The 18,743-nt window shown below is 42.3% G+C and overlaps 1 protein-coding gene across 1 annotated transcript in view; it reads left to right on the top strand.

The window, feature by feature from the left end:
- The first annotated feature begins 472 nt into the window (after nucleotides 1–472).
- Nucleotides 473–18,743, top strand: part of LOC139406366 (AT-rich interactive domain-containing protein 3B-like) — a 30,948-nt gene continuing 12,677 nt past the window's right edge. The window contains exons 1-2 of the mRNA XM_071148891.1: nucleotides 473–694; nucleotides 2,377–3,015. Coding sequence (XP_071004992.1) covers nucleotides 671–694; nucleotides 2,377–3,015 — 663 coding nt within the window. The 5' untranslated portion in view covers nucleotides 473–670. The remainder of the gene's footprint in view (nucleotides 695–2,376; nucleotides 3,016–18,743) is intronic.

The following is an 18,743-nucleotide window of genomic DNA, read 5'->3' on the forward strand; positions in this document are numbered from 1 at the left end:
ATGAATGTTCGCGATCCCCCCCTAATCTGCAAGCATGACCAATGGCGTAACACCTTTTTGATATGTCAATTCAACCAACCAATAGGAATACATAAACATTGAATACATATTTCTGCTGCCTCAAGTGGGAACGCAACTAACCCTGCTACACGTGTAAAATACGTGGATCACCCATGTGCATGTATTGTTGATGGTGTTGGTTAGTAGGATATAAACTATGCTATGAAAAACACCTTCATATAGCAGGCTACAGTTGCGTCATTTATTCTATAAACACTATTCATAGTGAATAGTATTCCACTTTGCTGTCTGAGGAGCACTGTGGTAAGAATTGACCAACACCATCATGTTGCGAACGAAGAGGCACCACTTTTGAAGTAGGGCGGGCCTTCTCTTGTTACTGTGGGGGTGTAGTAGACTACTAACCTATACAGGCAAAGACAATCAAGACCAGGGTGAGTTTTTTATGTTCAGGCTGCGGTCAGGGAGGTGAGGCCCGGCATTTACCCTACACTGGCCTCCTCGCCAATCTTCCTATCACAACAGTTACAGGCATTATATGGATTTCAACCCAACGTTTATCATAATAAACTATATTGGTACATAAATTGATTTACGTAGGAGAGAGAACGAGTGGAAAAGAAGGTTAAATTGGGAAGCTGAGGGGAGGATGGAAAACTCGAAATCGCAAATGGTGAGTTTCGATCGAGTCAGTTCGCTGCTGACGGACGGTTTCCTTTGGCACCGTTCCCCCATTTAGTTAGATACTGTAACAAATTGGGCAACAGTCGTGAAAGTGATGTCGTTTTACACTTTTGAAACGAATATTTAATAAACCATGATGGGACGATATTTTGTTACCTGGTCGGTGAATTGTTTACCTTATTCCTATACGTGTTTAAAGATTGAGACACTACTTTGGAAAAGTAGGCGACTGTTGTACACGTCATGTTTGCTTTACCATCACCACGGAGCAGAAGAGATCACATTTTAGAAAGTTGTAGATTGATACATTGTTGTCGATGGAATCTGGTGAAATATACATTCGACAACATGTTTTCTATTCACCGTATAACCCTTTGTAGATCAATCGTAATTGTAAATTCATCTGTTGGAATGGTTTAAATGTAATGTAGACCAGGCGTGAGATTTTATTTTTCTCAACAATAAGTTTGTTTGAGCCATCCACGTGCCAGTGTATCCTATTTATAAAAAAAAATAAAACAAATTGGGGACTGTACTAACGGTCATTTCGATAGGGGCATATTTTATTTAACTAATTTGGTTTAATAAATCATATTTAATTAATCATATTTTCATATATTTCTATACCGTATGGTAGGTAACTGCCCCTGTTTATCAAATAAAACATGCCTCTCCTTGAATCGCTTTTTAAATAACTTTGAACATGCTGAAAAGAAAAGCCAATTATAGAAACTGTGTTGACTCTTACACTGCCGCCATTTTCTTTCAGGGTAACTTATAGACCTATATGTTAACAGCTGACCATACATTGTGTAGGTAAAATTCTGAAGTGGAGTGGTTGAGGCTCTACCCAGAACCCTAGCCAGCAGATCCGACATGCTTGCTTACTGGCTGCACTAGGATCCCTGTGCATATTAAGGACACTGTGTAGCCATTGTGAGATATGGCTTGGAAAACGTACCTCAATCCAGGGATGAGATATGCATTGGACTCCGAATTGGCCCATTATTCCAACTGTTAAACTGAGAAGATTGAACTGCTGCTATACTTATTAAGCTAGCAGTTTAATCTTTACTGTGTAACAGTTAGGATAATGGGACAATTCGGAGTACAACGCATTTCTCATCCTTGGATTGAGGAACATCTTCAGAGACATATCTTGTCTAAATCAGCACAACACAGCTGATTTAAATAACCAACCCATCATTAAGCTTTCATTCTTTGAATTGTCTGTGTAGTGCTTGGAGGAATAAAAAATGCACTTAGGGGGGAGGGGGGCAGCTGATTTAGTTTGGAAACCCTGTCTTGATATACACAGGAATGCTGTCTGACCCTGGTGCAGCTGTAACCGAGCAGGTTGGATCTGCTGTCTACCCAGAACCCCATATATAGGACACAATCTTGCAACCCTGTAACACCCAGCCATAAACTACATAACTATACAAATAAGAATATTCTATCTTTGGGAAAATCTTAATTATTATATAACAGTTATTTAAATTGCTATTTAAAATGATGGCCTCCACAATGTATCTGTGTGTACATTGTTTATCTCTAGTCTATAAATTCCATAATGTATCTTTTTGTACAATATTTTTTACTTCCTTACATCTGTGGGGAAAAATAAGATATATATTTACTCTACATTTCGTTGCTTTCCTCTCCCTACAGCCCAACCTATCGCAGGAGGCTGGGGGTGGTCTGGGTCTGGGTAGCCCTGTTGGTGTCAGACTAGAGGCTGTGATGGAGCAGCTCCAGAGACAGCAGGAGGCCAAGCTGGAGATGGACCGGCAGGAGAAACACCTCCGCCAGGCCCAGATGATGTTCATTAAACACGTAACTGCCACCCGGAACACTGGAGCACCCCTGGACTCTGCCTTCCTGGGCAAACGGGTGGAAGGAACCGGGACAGGAAGGACCCCTCAGATGGGTCGGCAACAGACCGAGGCTGGTGGTAGTAACACCAACACTCAAAGTGGTGTGCATAGAGAGAACGGAGAAGAGGGACTGGGAGGTGAAGGGTCAGAGGAAGATGATGAGGAAGAAGAAAGGATGGCATATGAAGAAGAGAACAGTGAGGATGAGGATGATGGTGGCCACATGACGAAGATGTCTCCACTCCAACAGGATAGTTCCTTATCTTTTCCTCTGTATTCGACCTCTCCGTCAGCGGCTGCTGAACACAGCGCCCTTCCTATGAATCTAAAGCAAGAGTCTGAGGAGAAGGACCAGTCTACCACAGAACAACACTCCTTCACATCGTCCAATGGATTTGGAGATTGGAGCTTTGATGATGGACCATTCAAACAAGTAAGTTGTATTTCACCCTTCAACCCCTTACACTCTTGTCAATGTTTTGTGGTAAGATTTTACATTCCAAAAGCCAGGAGTGTGATCTACTTCCACTTGAAGAACATTGGAATGGGTCTCTACAGGGAATGTGTAGCCTAAACTGTGCAGTCACTTTTAATGACTGGCTTCATATGAAACTAATGCTTCACAGTGAGGGGCGGCGGCATCTTTTTTTTTCCTCGTCTTCTGTTGTTTTGTTTCCATCCCTCCTTACTCTCTGTTGACCCACTCACACTGAGAGTCAAGGACCGAACACTGCCATCTCTGCTCCTGCTGCTAAAATAATATAGTAACGTACAATGTCCCACTTTAGCAAAACTGTGTTTTTATTCAAAATGACTTGGTAGACTAGAGTGATTGCATAGAACCTACATTTTTCTATTCTCTTGACGGGCTGTTAACATAAATGGAATAGCTGGCCAGCACACTGAGATTAATGCATTCTTTAGTAGGGATGTGATCCTTATTGGACATGAACTCATGACTTTGGCATTGCTTGTAGCACCACTGAAATCCTCTTAACAATTGAGTTTACACAGACAGCCTGCACTGCTTCTGCTTCCTGTTTCTTCACATGTAGAGGTCAGGCAGAGAGCACAGAGAACTGTGTTCTCCTGGCAGCTAGCCCAACAGGAAGGGGAGAGGAGGTTATTCTCCCACTTTCTTCTTTGTCATCGTGTCTTCCTGGCCACTAGCCCAACAGGAGGGGAGTTTATTCAGCCTGGCGCTCCAGGGGTTTTCCCACCTTCTTTTGGCTCGTGTGACTTCTTCTTGTTTACGTCCCAAATGGCACCCTATTCCTAATATAGTGCACTACATTCTACATGGACTCTGGTCAAAAGTAGTGCACTATATAGGGTGCCGTTTGGGAGGGTACCCTCCACACTCTTCACACAGAAGGGTTCTTGGCAGAGCTAAGTAGCCTTGGCCTCTGTCCAAGATACTGTTGAATGAATGGGAACTACTGGAAGCAGCTGGTTCAGAATGAGATGTGATAGGCCGTAAAGTGTGAGACTAGTATTTGTGAATGAATATGACATCAAATCGTTTTGGGGGGGAGGGGGGGGGGGGCAATCGAATCAAATTCTATTTGTCACATGCGCCGAACACAACCGGTGTAGATCTTACAGTGTAATGCTTACCTACAAGCCCCAAATCAAAAAATGTTAAGAGAAATACCTACAAAAATAAGAAATTTAAAGTAACAAATAATTAAAGAGCAGCAGTAAAATAACAATAGCGAGGCTATATACAGGGGGTACCAGTACAGAGTCAATGTGGAGGCTATATACAGGGGGTACCAGTACAGAGTCAATGTGGAGGCTATATACAGGGGGGTACTGGTACAGAGTCAATGTGGAGGCTATATACAGGGGTACTGGTACAGAGTCAATGTGGAGGCTATATACAGGGGGTGCCAGTACAGAGTCAATAGCGAGGCTATACAGGGGGTACCAGTATTTTATATTTTAATTAGGATCCCCATTAGCAGCAGTTACTCTTCCTGGGGTCCACACAAAACATGAAACATTATACAGAACATCATTACACAAGAACAGCTCAAGGACATAGCTACATACATGCACCTTGGCCATGTTCTGTTATAATCTCCACCCAGCACAGCCAGAAGAGGACTGGCCACCCCACATAGCCTGGTTCCTCTCTAGGTTTATAATCTCCACCCGGCACAGCCAGAAGAGGACTGGCCACCCCACATAGCCTGGTTCCTCTCTAGGTTTATAATCTCCACCCGGCACAGCCAGAAGAGGACTGGCCACCCCACATAGCCTGGTTCCTCTCTAGGTTTCTACCTAGGTTTTGGCCTTTCTAGGGAGTTTTTCCTAGCCACGGTGCTTCTACACCTGCATTGCTTGCTGTTTGGGGTTTTAGACTGGGTTTCTGTACAGCACTTTGAGATATCAGCTGATGTAAGAAGAGCTTTATAAATACATTTGATTGATATATTTTTTTTAAAGGCACACATAGCCTACATGTGAATGCATACACACAAACTATCTAGGTCAAATAGGGGAGAGGTGTTGTGTGGTGTTGCTTTGTCTGTTTTTTTTAAACCAGGTTTGCTGTTTATTTGAGCAATATGAGATGGAAGTTCCATGCAATAAGTGCTATGTATAATACTGTACGTTTTCTTGAATTTGTTCTGGCTTTGGGGACTATGAAAAGACCAGCATGTCTGGTGGGATAAGTGTGTGTGTAAGTTGACTAGGCAAATAATTTGGGATTTTCAACACATTAATGTTTCTTATTAAATGAAGTGATACAGTCAGTCTCTCCTCAACTCTTAGCCAAGAGAGGCTGGCAGCATAGTATTAATATCAGCTCTCTGATTACAATGAAGAGCAAGACGTGCAGCTCTGTTCTGGGCCAGCTGCAGCTTAACTAGGTCTTTCCTTGCAGAACTGGACCATATGACTGGACAATAATTAAGATAAAACTAGAGCCTGCAGGTCTTGCTTTTTGGAGTGTGGTGTCAAAACAAACGAAGCATCTCTTTTATTACAGACGGATCTCTCCCCGTCTTTACAACTATTGAATCTATATGTTTTGACCATGACAGTTTACAATCTAAGTTTACGCCAAGTAATTTAGTCTGCTCAACTTGTTCAACAGCCACACCATTTATTACCAGATTCAGCTGAGGTCTAGTACTTAATTTGTTTACAGAGAAATAGCATTGTATTTGTTCCAACACAATTTTTTCCAACAGTTTGCTAAGAGCCGGCAGCAAGCTGATAGGTCTGCTGTTAGAACCAGTAAAGGCCACTATACCACTCTTGGGTAGGGGAATTACTTTGGCTTCCCTCCAGGCCTGAGGACAAAGACTTTCCTCTAGGCTCATATTAAAGATATTACAGATAGGAGTGGCTATAGAGTCAGCTACCATCCTCAATAACTTTCCATCTAAGTTGTCAATGCCAGGAGGTTTGTCATTATTGATCGTTAACAACAAAAAAATCTGCCTCTCCCACACTAACTTGACAAAATTAAAACTTGCACTGCTTTTCTTTCATTGTTTTTTTTTATACATGAATATAATTGCTCACTTTTTGTCGTTGGGCATTTCCTGCCTAAGTTTGCCCACTTTGCCAATGAAATAATCACTCAAATAATTGGCAACATCAAATGGTTTTGTGATGAATAAGCCATCTGATTCGATGAAAGATGGAGTTGAATTTGTCATTCTTTGTGCTCCACAACCTGCTCCACCCGTCGATGAGAATGGGGGCGTGCTCCGTCCTCCTTTCCCTGTAGTCCACAATCATCTCCTTTGCCTTGTTCACGTTGAGGGAGAGGTTGTTGTCCTGGCACCACACGGCCAGGTCTCTGACCTCCTCCCTATATCCTGTCTCGTCGTTGTTGGTGATCAGGCCTACCACTGTTGTCATCGGCAAACTTAATGATGGTGTTAGAGTCGTGCCTGGCCATGCAGTCATGAGTGAACAGGGAGTACAGGAGGGGACTGAGCATGCACCTCTGAGGGGCCCACGTGTTTAGGATGCCTACCCATACTACCTGGGGGCGGCCCGTCAGGAAGTCCAGGATCCAGTTGCAGAGGGAGGTGTTTAGTCCCATGGTCCTTAGCTTATTGATGAGCTTTGAGGACAATATGGTGTTGAACGCTGAGCTGTAGTCAATGAACAGCATTCTCACATAGGTGTTCCTTTGTCATCCATTCTTATAAGCTTCCGGGTTAGAGTCCTGCTCCTTGAAAGCAGCAGCTCTACCCTTTAGCTCAGTGTGGATGTTGCCTGTCATCCATGGCTTCTGGTTAGGGTATGTACGTACAGTCAATTTTCGGGACGACATCATCGATGCACTTATTGATGAAGCCAGTGACTGATGTGGTGTACTCCTCAATGCCATCAGAAGAATCCTGGAACATATTCCAGCCTGTGCTAGCAAACCAGTCCTGTAGCTTAGCATCTGCTTTTTTTTATAGACTGAGTCACTGGTACTTCCTGTTTTAGTTTTTGCATGTAAGCAGGAATCAGGAGGTTATAATTATGGTCAGATTTGCCAAATAGAGGGCAAGGGAGAGCTTTGTGTGTGGAGTAAAGGTGGTCTAGAGTTTATTTATTTATTTTTCTCCATCTGGTTGCACATTTAACATGCTGATAGAAATGAGGTAAAACGCCTTGTTTCCCTGCATTAAAGGTATTTCAGTAACAAACCTCCAAGAACTAACAAAAGGTTGGACATAGACCGGGAAACACTTTTATTAAACTTTGAGTTAGCTGGGTGTGGGGCGACTTTTACCTGGGTGTGGGGCGACTTTTACCTGGGTGTGGTGTAAGATGATGAGTGCGGTGGGGATTTCTTTAGAGGTGCCTGACGTCAATCTTTTACTTGTTATTTTTGAAGGGAGTAATCCATTCTTACATTATTTTAGCCGCCCCCCCCCAAGGTCATGTATCCACTACCCCGACCCCTTGTAATTTGATCCATTCCATTTCTTTTTCGTCTTTACTGCACCCTATAGAATTGTCTTCCTCTTTGGTCCTAGTGTCAGTTTTCATTAAAGATGGTGGTGGAGGTGAGAGGATTTGTTTGAGATTATTACATCTTTCTGATTTTCCTTCTGTGTTCAATCCAGTTAAGAAACCATAAAGAAAGATACTTCCTCCATTTGAGTTGGATGGGTGTAGTACCAGGATAGTGTCCCGGATAAAGAATAAGTCTGCCTCCAAATGCTTTAATTCCCTTTCATCTTTTACTGCAGCCTATAGACTAGTTTTCCTCCTTAGTCTCAGGGTCAGATGTCATTAAAGATGGAGGTGGAGAGCCAGACTGGTTTGATGGCACTGTCTGTCCGTACAAAGGCTAGCAGATGCCATAAAATCCATTTACAAATGAGAGATTGGAGGATGGGTTTTAATTTTTAAAGCTTTTTGCTCAATAGATGTAAATAAGAATTTGTTCTTAACTGACTTGCCTAATTAAATAAAGGTTAAATTTATAAACCAATAGTAACATAGGCATAGAAAGCATAAAGTACACACACGCATGATAACATACGCACTACATACACACGTTCACATTGATTTTGCGTTGTAGATATGTGGTAGTGGAGTATGGGCCTGAGGGCACACACTTAAGTGTGTTGTGGATTTTGTCATTAATTTATTGTAATGTTTTTACTGCCTCAATTTTGCTGGACCCCAGGAAGAGGAGTTGTTGCCTTGGCAGCAGCCAATGGGGATCATTTAATAAATACAAATACAAAATGGTCGTCTGTTTCTCAGTTGGTAATACATGGTGCTTGCAATGCCATGATAGTGGGTTAGATTCCCAGGACCACCTATGCGTGAACTGAATGCACGCAGCACGATATCACTTTGGATTTTTTTTTAAAGTCTGCTAAATACTATATATTATTAATGACAAAATCGATACCATAAACATGAGTTTAAAGGGGCCTGACCTTGTGAGTGGGCCCGAGAGGAGATCTTCTTTTTAGTACTTCATTTCTGTCGATAACAAAGTTATTTGTCTTAACGAGGCTAGCCTGGTTAAATTAAATCAATTCAGTACTTACGTCATGGACCACCCCTGGTCCTTGCATAATTCCGCTGTTGCTCGGCAACGCTTTGTGCTGCAGTTTTAGCACAGCTGCACATGATCAATGGAGCCCTAAACACGACCCTGATTTGGTTTTACTCTGGCCTCATTTACGTTGATTGATGAGGACCAACTGTCTTGTAGATGGTTTATAAACCAAATAGAGAGAGTTAAAGGGTCTGTCTTTACATTAGTTCTGCCTAGGGGTGTAACAGTTCACCGAACCCATGGTTTTGTACATATTGCAGTTTTGGGGAAAGTTTAAATGCCATTCACAATGTTCAGCGTTCATAATGTTCCTTGCATTGTTGTTGTGACCGGATCGACATGTTAGGCCTCTCAAGTTTCCATTCTGATGCTGCGTTTTTAACCATGTAGGAGGTGGGAATTTAAGTCATAAAGGTTGGATGAATTCATGTGGTTTGAACTAGTTGAGAAATGCCATTTTGGCTAATGGCCAACCAGGTGTGTCAACCATACACTAAAAGTACAGCTGTTATGCTGTCATCCCATAGGACGGCACACAATTGGCCCATTGTCGTTCTTGGTTAGGGGAGGGTTTGACCAGGCTAGACCGTCCATTGTAATTAAGAATTTGTTATTCACTGACTTGCCTAGTTAAAGGTTAAATAAAAAATAAGTGACAGCCCAGTCACATTACCCCATCGTGCTACAAACAAGCCTCCTTTTATGAGGGTCACAAGTGTGCATCTGGCGCTGAAGGAGGCGGTGTCATGGTGCGTTCGTAACCAAGTGGGAATCTACCACATACGACTGGGAAGAAAACACTTGAAAAGCTCTCAAACTGGTGATTTACTCATTCTCACACATTCTCACAAGAAATGGCCTCTAGTACAGCATTGTCGGCAGTTAAATACAACAACAAAACAGTATTTTATAAAAAGCAATCTATTCATGTGGTTTATGAACTCAGTTATTAGTTTACAAGCATTTTTTTAATTTAACGTTTTATTTAACTTGACAAGTCAGTGAAGAACCAATTCTTATTTACAATGACAATACCCCGGCCAAACTCGGACGACCCTCATATCCGTGGCTATAAACCAAAATATATACCTACTACTCTTGTAATTTATTCTGTCCCGGTCAGAACAGCTGCCAAGGGCTGCTTGAATTCAGAGGGGAGACAATGTTGTTTCTTTTCGTGCCAGTCCGGTGTACTGGGGTGATGTCTGCGTGACATGGGTCAACGTGTGTGAGGTGTTGGCAGCTGCATAGGCTATTGTTGTTGAGCGTGGCAACACACTGTTTAATGTTTTGATCCACAACTCTGTACATCATTGGGAATCTTCTGGGATGCTAAAATGTTCCCAAACTGGCGATTTTTAAAGGACAATGGCAGATCCTCCAATTCTGGTTTATCCACCCCACCACTCGACATCATATAGAACTAGTTCCCGGCTGCGCCTCACAAAAGGACAGTTTTTGGAATGTGTCATTTAAGAATAGAATTTTACACCTTGTGTATAGTCTCTCGTTAAGGGAATAGCCTGGCATGTTTTCAGCTCAGATTTACTCGAGGCCTAGAACGCAGCATAGCCTAGTGGCCTTTGTTTTTATTTTGTAAATTTTTGGTAGGTATCAATTAGGATTCACAGTGTAGACTGAACCATCGGTACGAATACATGTACCCTTTACACCCCTAGTCCTGTTCCACCCAATGGGTTAAATGTCTTTTACATTAGTCCTGCCACTCTGGAGAGTGTGTGTGTGTGTGTGTGTGTGTGTGAAATGCATGCATACATACAGTTGAAGTCAGAAGTTTACATACACCTTAGGCAAATACATTTAAACTCCATTTTTCACAATTTCTGACATTTAATCCTAGTAAAAATTCCCTGTTTTAGGTCAGTTAGGATCACCACTTTATTTTAAGAATGTAAAATGTCAGAATAATAGTTGAGAATTATTTATTTCAGTTTTGATTTCTTTCATCACATTCCCAGTGGGTCAGAAGTTTACATACACTCAATTAGTATTGGGTAGCATTGCCTTTAAATTGTTTAACTTGGGTCAAATGTTTCGGCTAGCCTTCCACAAGCTTCCCACAATAAGTTGGGAGAATTTTGGCCCATTCCTTCTGACAGAGCTCGTGTAACTGAGTCAGGTTTGCAGGCCTCCTTGCTCGCGCATGCTTTTTCAGTTCTGCCCACACATTTTCTATGGGATTGAGGTCAGGCTTTGTGATGGCCACTCCAATACCTTGACTTTGTTGTCCTTAAGCCATTTTGCCACAACTTTGGAAGTATGCTTGGGGTCATTGTCCATTTGGAAGACCCAGTTGCGACTAAGCTTTAACTTCCTGACTGATGTCTTGAGATGTTGCTTCAATATATTCACGTAATTTTCCTAATTCATGATGCCATCTATTTTGTGAAATACACCAGTCCCTCATGCAGCAAAGCACCGCCACAACATGATGCTGCTACCCCTGTGCTTCACGGTTGGGATGGTGTTCTTCGGCTTGCAAGCCTCTCCCTTTTCCCTTTAAACATAACGATGGTCATTATGGCCAAACAGTTCTATTTTTGTTTCATCAGACCAGATGAAATTTCTCCAAAAAGTACGGTCTATGTCCCCATGGGCAGCTGCAAACCGTAGTCTGGCTTTTTTATGGCAGTTTTGTAGCAGTGGCTTCTTCCTTGCTGAGCGGCCTTTCAGGTTATATCGATATATGACTCGTTTTATTGTGGATATAGATACTTTTGTACCTGTTTCCTCCAGCATCTTCACAGGGTCCTTTGCGGCTGTTCTGGGATTGATTTGCACTTTTTCGCACCATAGTATTTTCATCTCTAGGAGACAGAACGCATCTCCTTCCTGAGCGGTATGACGGCTGCGTGGTCCCATGGTGTTTATACTTGCGTACTATTGTTTGTACAGATGAACGTGGTACCTTCAGGCATTTGAAAATTGCTCCCAAGGATGAACCAGACTTGTGGAGGTCTACATTTTATTTTATAAGGTCTTGGCTGATTTATTTGGATTTTTTTTCCCATGATGTCAAGCAAAGAGGCACTGAGTTTGAAGGTAGGCCTTGAATTACATCCACAGGTACACCACCAATTGACTCAAATGATGTCAATTAGCCTATCAGAAGCTTCTAAAGCCATGACATCATTTTCTGGAATTTGTCCAAGCTGTTTAAAGGCACAGTCAACTTAGTGTATGGTAACTTCTGACCCACTGGAATTGTGATACACTGAATTATAAGTGAAATAATCTTTCTGTAAACAATTGTTGGAAAAATTACTTGTGTCATGCACAAAGTAGGTGTCCTAACCAACTTGCCAAAACTACAGTTTGGTAACAAGATGTTTATGGAGTGGTTGAAAAACGAGTTTATGCATGTAAACTTCAGACTTCAACTGTGTGTGTGTGTGTGTGTGTGTGTGTGTGTGTGTGTGTGTGTGTGTGTGTGTGTGTGCATCAGCAAAAAAAGAAACGTCCCCTTTTCAGGACCCTGTCTTTCAATAATAATTCGTAAATATTAAACTAACTTCACAGATCTTCATTGTAAAGGCTTTAAACACTGTTTCCCAACCACAAACAATTAATGAACATGCACCTGTGGAACGGTCGTTAAGACACAAACAGCCTACAGACAGTAGGCAATTAAGGTCACAGTTATGAAAACTTAGGACACTAAAGAGGCCTTTCTACTGACTCTGAAAAACACCAAAAGAAAGATGCCCAGGGTCACTGCTCATCTGCGTGAACGTGCCTTAGGCATGCTACAAGGAGGCATGAGGAATGCAGATGTGTCCAGGGCAATAAGTTGCAATGTCCGTACTGTGAGACACCTAAGGCAGCGCTACAGGGAGACAGGATGAACATCTGATCGATTTGGAGGTGGAGGGTCCGTTGTGGTCTGGGGCGGAATGTCACAGCATCGGACATCAGTCATTGCAGGCAATTTCACCGCTGTGTGTTACAGGGAAGACATCCTCCTCCCTCCTGTGGTACCCTTCCTGCAGGCTCATCCTGGCATGACAATGCCACCAGCCATACTGCTCCTTCTGTGCATGATTTCCTGCAAGACAGGAAGGTCAGTATTCTGCTATGGCCAGCGAAGAGCACAGATCTCAATCCCATTGAGCACGCCTTGGACCTGTTGTATAAGGAGGGTGAGGGCCAGCCCCCCCCCCCCCCCCACAGAAATGTCTGGGAACTTGCAGGTGCCTTGGTGGAAGAGTGGGGTAACATCTCACAGCAAGAACTGGCAAATCTGGTGCAGTCCATGAGGAGGAGATGCACTGCAGTACTTAATGCAGCTGGTGGCCACACCAGATACTGACAGTTACTTTGGATTTTTTACCCCCCCCTTTGTTCAGGGACACATTATTCCATTTATGTTAGTCCCATGTCTGTGGAACTTGATCAGCTTGTGTCTCAGTTGTTGAATCTTGTTATGTTCATACAAATATTTACACATGTTAAGTTTGCTTAAAATAAGCGCACTTGGCAGTGAGTTTATATATGAAAAGCAATTTATTTTGTCCATTAAAATAACATAATATTGATCAGAAATACAGTGTAGACATTGTTAATGTTGTAAATGACTATTGTAGCTGGTAACGGTAGATTTTTTTGATGGAATATCTACATAGGTGTACAGAGGCCCATTATCAGCAACCATCACTCCTGTGTTCCAATGGCACGTTGTGTTAGCTAATCCAAGTTTATTATTTTAAAAGGCTAATTGATCATTAGAAAACTCCTTTTGCAATTATGTTAGCACAGCTGAAAACTGTAGTGCTAATTAAAGAAGCAATAAAACTGGCCTTTAGACTAGTTGAGTATCTGGAGCATCAGCATTTGTGGGTTTGATTACAGGCTCAAAATGGCCAGAAACAAAGCACTTTCTTCTGAAACTCGTCAGTCTATTCTTGTTCTGAGAAATGAAGGCTATTCCATGCGGGATATTGCCAAGAAACTGAAGATCTCATTCAACGCTGTGTACTACTCCCTTCACGGAACAGCGCAAACTGGCTCTAACCAGAATAGAAAGAGGGGTGCGAGGCCCCGGTGCACAACTGAGCAAGAGGACAAGTACATTAGAATATCTAGTTTGAGTAACAGACACCTCAAGTCCTCAACTGGCAGCTTCATTAAATAGTACCCGCAAAACACCAGTCTCAACGTCAACAGTGAAGAGGCGACTCCTGGATGCTGGCCTTCAAGGCAGAGTTCCTCTGTCCAATGTTTGTTCTTTTGCCCATCTTAATATTTTATTTTTTATTGGCCAGTCAGAGATTTGGCTTTTTCTTTGCAGCTCTGCTTAGAAGGCCAGCATTCCGGAGTCGCCTCTTCACTGTTGACGTTGAGACTGGACAGAGGAACTCTGCCTAGAAGGCCAGCATTCCGGAGTCGTCTCTTCACTGTTGATGTTGAGACTGGACAGAGGAACTCTGCCTAGAAGGCCAGCATTCCGGAGTCGTCTCTTCACTGTTGACGTTGAGACTGGACAGAGGAACTCTGCCTAGAAGGCCAGCATTCCGGAGTCGTCTCTTCACTGTTGATGTTGAGACTGGTGTTTTGCGGATGCTTTTCTTTAAAAAACATGGACATATCTAAGTGACCCCAAACTTTTGAGCGTGTGTGTGTACACATTCTCACACACACACACACACACACAAACTATGATCCCTTATTGCTGTCACCTGTTAAATCCACTTCAATCAGTGTAAATGAAGGGGAGGAGACAGGTTAAAGAAGTCTTGAGACATGGATTGTGTGCCATTCAGAGGGTGAATGGGCAAGACAAAATAATGAACATGGTATTATGGTACTAGGTGCCGGTTTGTCAAGAACTGCAACGCTGCTGGATTTTTCCACACTCACCAGTTTCCCCTGTCTATCAAGAATGGTCCACCATCTAAAGGACATCCAGCCCAACTTGACACAACTGTGTGAAGCATCGAAGTCAACATGGGCCAGCATCCCTGTGGAATGCTTTCAACACCTTGTAGAGTCCATGCTCCGATGAATTGAGGCTGTTCTGAGGGGGTGCAACTCAATATTAGGAAGGTGTTCCTAATGTTTAGTATACTCAGTGTATAGCGTGGAGAGGGGTAGTGGTGTGGAGAGGGGTAGTGGTGTGGAGAGGGGTAGTGGTGTGGAGAGGGGTAGTGGCGTGGAGAGGGGTAGTGGCGTGGAGAGGGGTAGTGGCGTGGAGAGGGGTAGTGGCGTGGAGAGGGGTAGTGGCGTGGAGAGGGGTAGTGGCGTGGAGAGGGGTAGTGGCGTGGAGAGGGGTAGTGGCGTGGAGAGGGGTATACGTTTCTTATCATTCATTTGGATTTATTTTGCATTGTGTAGTACAGGATGGTAATGTTTGAAAAGAGGTTTAAGATTCTAGAAATATCTAAAATGGAGCTAATTTCTTTTTTAAATGTCATACATTTTTAGTAGCTTTTATTGGGAAAAGCAATAATACAATAATGTTGTAGCAATCTGGTCTCTTTGAATGTTTCCTTTTTTTTTTAAACAAATAGCTTTGAAGATTAATACACTCATATTAAACATCTCCAATCCAAAATCAAATCTAGAATCTGCTTTCTATTTCGCAGCAAAGCCTCCTTCACTCACGCCGCCAAACTTACCCTAGTAAAACGGACTATCCTACTGATCCTCGACTTCGGCGATGTCATCTACAAAATAGCTTCCAACACTCTACTCAGCAAACTGGATGCAGTCTATCACAGTGCCATCCGTTTTGTTACCAAATCACCTTATCCCACCCACCACTGAGCTGTATGCTCTAGTCGGCTGGCCCTCGCTTCATATTCGTTGCCACACCCACTGGCTCCAGGTCATCTACAAATCCATGCTAGGTAAAGCTCCTCCTTATCTCAGCTCACTGGTCACCATAACAACACCCACCCGTTCCAGCAGGTGTATCTCACTGATCCTTCCCAAAGCCAACACCTAATTTGGCCGCCTTTCCTTCCAGTTCTCTGCTGCCAGTGACTGGAACGAATTGCAAAAATCACTGAAGTTGGAGACTTTTATTTCCCTCATCAGCTAACCAATCGCTGCAGCTGCATCTGTAAATAGCCCACCCAATCTACCTACCTAATCCCCATACTGTTTTTATTTTATTTACTTTTCTGCTCTTTTGCACACCAGTATCTCTACTTGCACATCATCATCTGCTCATTTATCACTCCAATGTTAATCTGCTAAATTGTAACTGTTCGCTCCTATGGCCTATTTATTGCCGACCTCCTCATGCCTTTTGCACACGCTGTATATATACTTTCTTTTTTTCTACTGTGTCATTGACTTGTTTATTGTGTTATTGGGTTGTTTATTGTTTACTCCATGTGTAACTCTGTGTTGTTGTCTGTGTCACACTGCTTTGCTTTATCTTGGCCAGGTCGCAGTTGTAAATGAGAACTTGTTCTCAACTGGCCTACCTGGTTGAATAAAGGTGAAATAAAATAAAGAAAAAAATCAAAGTCTTGAAACGTGCAGAATGCACACACCACCCGACGAGAAACAACTTCCACAGTGCTGGTGCTGGGTCAGGGCCAGCCATGTTTAATCCTTGCGTGTGACCAGGCACACCGGCTAACCATGACATCACTGAGCTAACGCTGTTGGATAAAGACCCTTATCCGCTCAGATAACCCCGGGCACAGCAAAGGGCCAGACCAATTATTTCGACTTGTGGAGGCCCAATAAGTTGATTAAAGATCATTTGGATGAAAGATTTGCCCCCCGCCCCCCCCCCCCCCCCCCTGCTGTAACTGTATGTTTTAGGGATAAGGTTTCACTGCAGGAGCAGCTGCACCTCTGGTAATGAAGCTCATTACTAGAAAAGCTACGGACAATGAACACAATTGCATCTAATCGATGGCAATTTGAATGCACAGAGATACCGTGACGAGATCTTGAGGCCCGTTATCATGCCATTCACCCTCTGCCTTCACCTCATGTTTCAACATAATGCACGGTCCCATGTCGCAAGGATCTGTACACGACTCCCGGGAGCTGAAAATGTCCCAGTTTTTCCATGGACTGCATACTCCCCAGACATGTCACCCATTGAACATATATTTTGGATGCTCTGGATCGACATGTACGACAGTGTGTTCCAGTTCCCACCCATATCTAGTAACTTTGCACCATCATTGAAGAGGAGTGGGACAACATTCCACAGGCCACAATCAACAACCCGATCAACTCTATGTGAAGGAGATGTGTCTCGCTGCCTGAAGCAAATGGTGATCACACCAGATACTGACTGGTTCTCTGATCCACGCCACTACTTTTTTATTTTTAAGGTATCTGTGACCAACCGACGCATATTTGTATTCCCAGTGATGTGAGATCCATAGAATTACTGATTTCCTAATATAAACTGTTTTTATATTTTTGTTCACTATAGTTAGTGTATTATTGGATACATTTAGATTTTTAGATCAACTAAGTGATTTATATTGTGAAAAAAATATATAAGTTCCCCGAATACTTTTACCCTGATCTGCGTTTTGCTCTCTGTTGTTGTAGGGTCCTCTTATCTTAAACGAACATAAAGTGGTCAGAATTGAAAGCGTAGAAAGTAATCACTTAAAGGAGATGACTAAGTGGAGCTTTTTTGTCAATAGACAGATCCATAGTGGGATTTCACTATCTCCTCAACAGGGAAGCAGATTTTATTTTCACTTTATTACCAACGAGTCACTCAGATCAGGGCAGGGGCATCTGCTTCCTCGTCAATAGAAAGGTCCGGTCTATTGGTTGGTTGCCCGGGGCAACCAGACCGCCATTATTAGAATAATATATAGCCACTGGTTTGGCCATTACTGCTGCTTCATGCGACAGCTGTACTCACAGGGGTACTGTTACGGCTCGACAATACGGCCTTTACAATGGATTGGCTGTATCTGTCTGTATGGACGGACTGTTGTTAAAAGCGTAACACACAGGGAACCATACAGGGCTTTTCAATGGATTTTGTGTAGATGGACTGTTCCTAAAGAATAGCCCCCCCCCCCCTATTCCAGGTCTGGTGGTCTCCAGAACTAACATGTATCTGGCTACATGAGAGAACCGAAGAATAAAAAAACAACACAGAGAGCTTGAAGAAAAAGTATTGTTATGCGGAATACAAATTAATCATCCATTTAAGTGGATCTTGCGAGACATTGATTCGTCAGGCGGCTTTTACAACAGTGATTTTATACTACATTTTCCAAAGCGACCACCGACTAGCTCCGTAGGACCATGTTGGAAAGGATTCATATCTCCATAAATAACTGGTACATAATGCCCAATGAGGGCTTAAACATGTTAGTTGGTGTCGTGAGAACACCTATAAAATGGTCAGAGCCATTGATATTTGTCCTTTTTGAATATTTTGAAGAAGGTACCCAAAAAACTACCCAAAATACTGATTCTTGAACATACTTTCGTCTTACTTTTCTGTATTTTACATGTAAACACTCATCTGTCAAATTAGTGTTTCCTAAAGTCTACTAAATACAGTGATTTATAAAATATGACATTCTGCATTTTGTCAATTTCTAGAAATGTGACGAGAAACCTCCCCTGTACATAGAATGTTGACAATGGGACCATGGACATGAAGCCATTTCCAATATAACTCTACCTTGATGGAATGGGACATGATACTAAGGCTACCATTTACTTTTTGTTTAACCACTGCTTTGGTACATGTTCTATATCATTCTAATCCAGAGATATTACACAATATTTTGAAATCATAAGGAGCATGCTCAAAATGTTATCCTCTCAATCGCGGGATCAAAATATATTTAAAAAAAAATCTGATTTAGACAGCATTTTGGGCACATTTTTGGTCATATTTAAAAAATAATAATAATAATAATAATTTTTAAAAAAACATGATATCTTTGATTGTATTTTCTACTCTCCATGAACATTTTAAGCCATCATTATGTAATTTACTAATGGCACATTATAAATAACAGAACAGTAATTTTAGGGGACATTTCCACCACATTTCTGCATAAAGTTTAAAGGACAGTGCATTCAGAAAGTATTCAGACTCCTTCACTTTTTCAACATTTTGTTACGTTACAGCCTTATTCTAAAAT

The sequence above is a fragment of the Oncorhynchus clarkii genome, chromosome 4, assembly GCF_045791955.1.
Source record: "Oncorhynchus clarkii lewisi isolate Uvic-CL-2024 chromosome 4, UVic_Ocla_1.0, whole genome shotgun sequence".
NCBI lineage: Eukaryota > Metazoa > Chordata > Actinopteri > Salmoniformes > Salmonidae > Oncorhynchus > Oncorhynchus clarkii.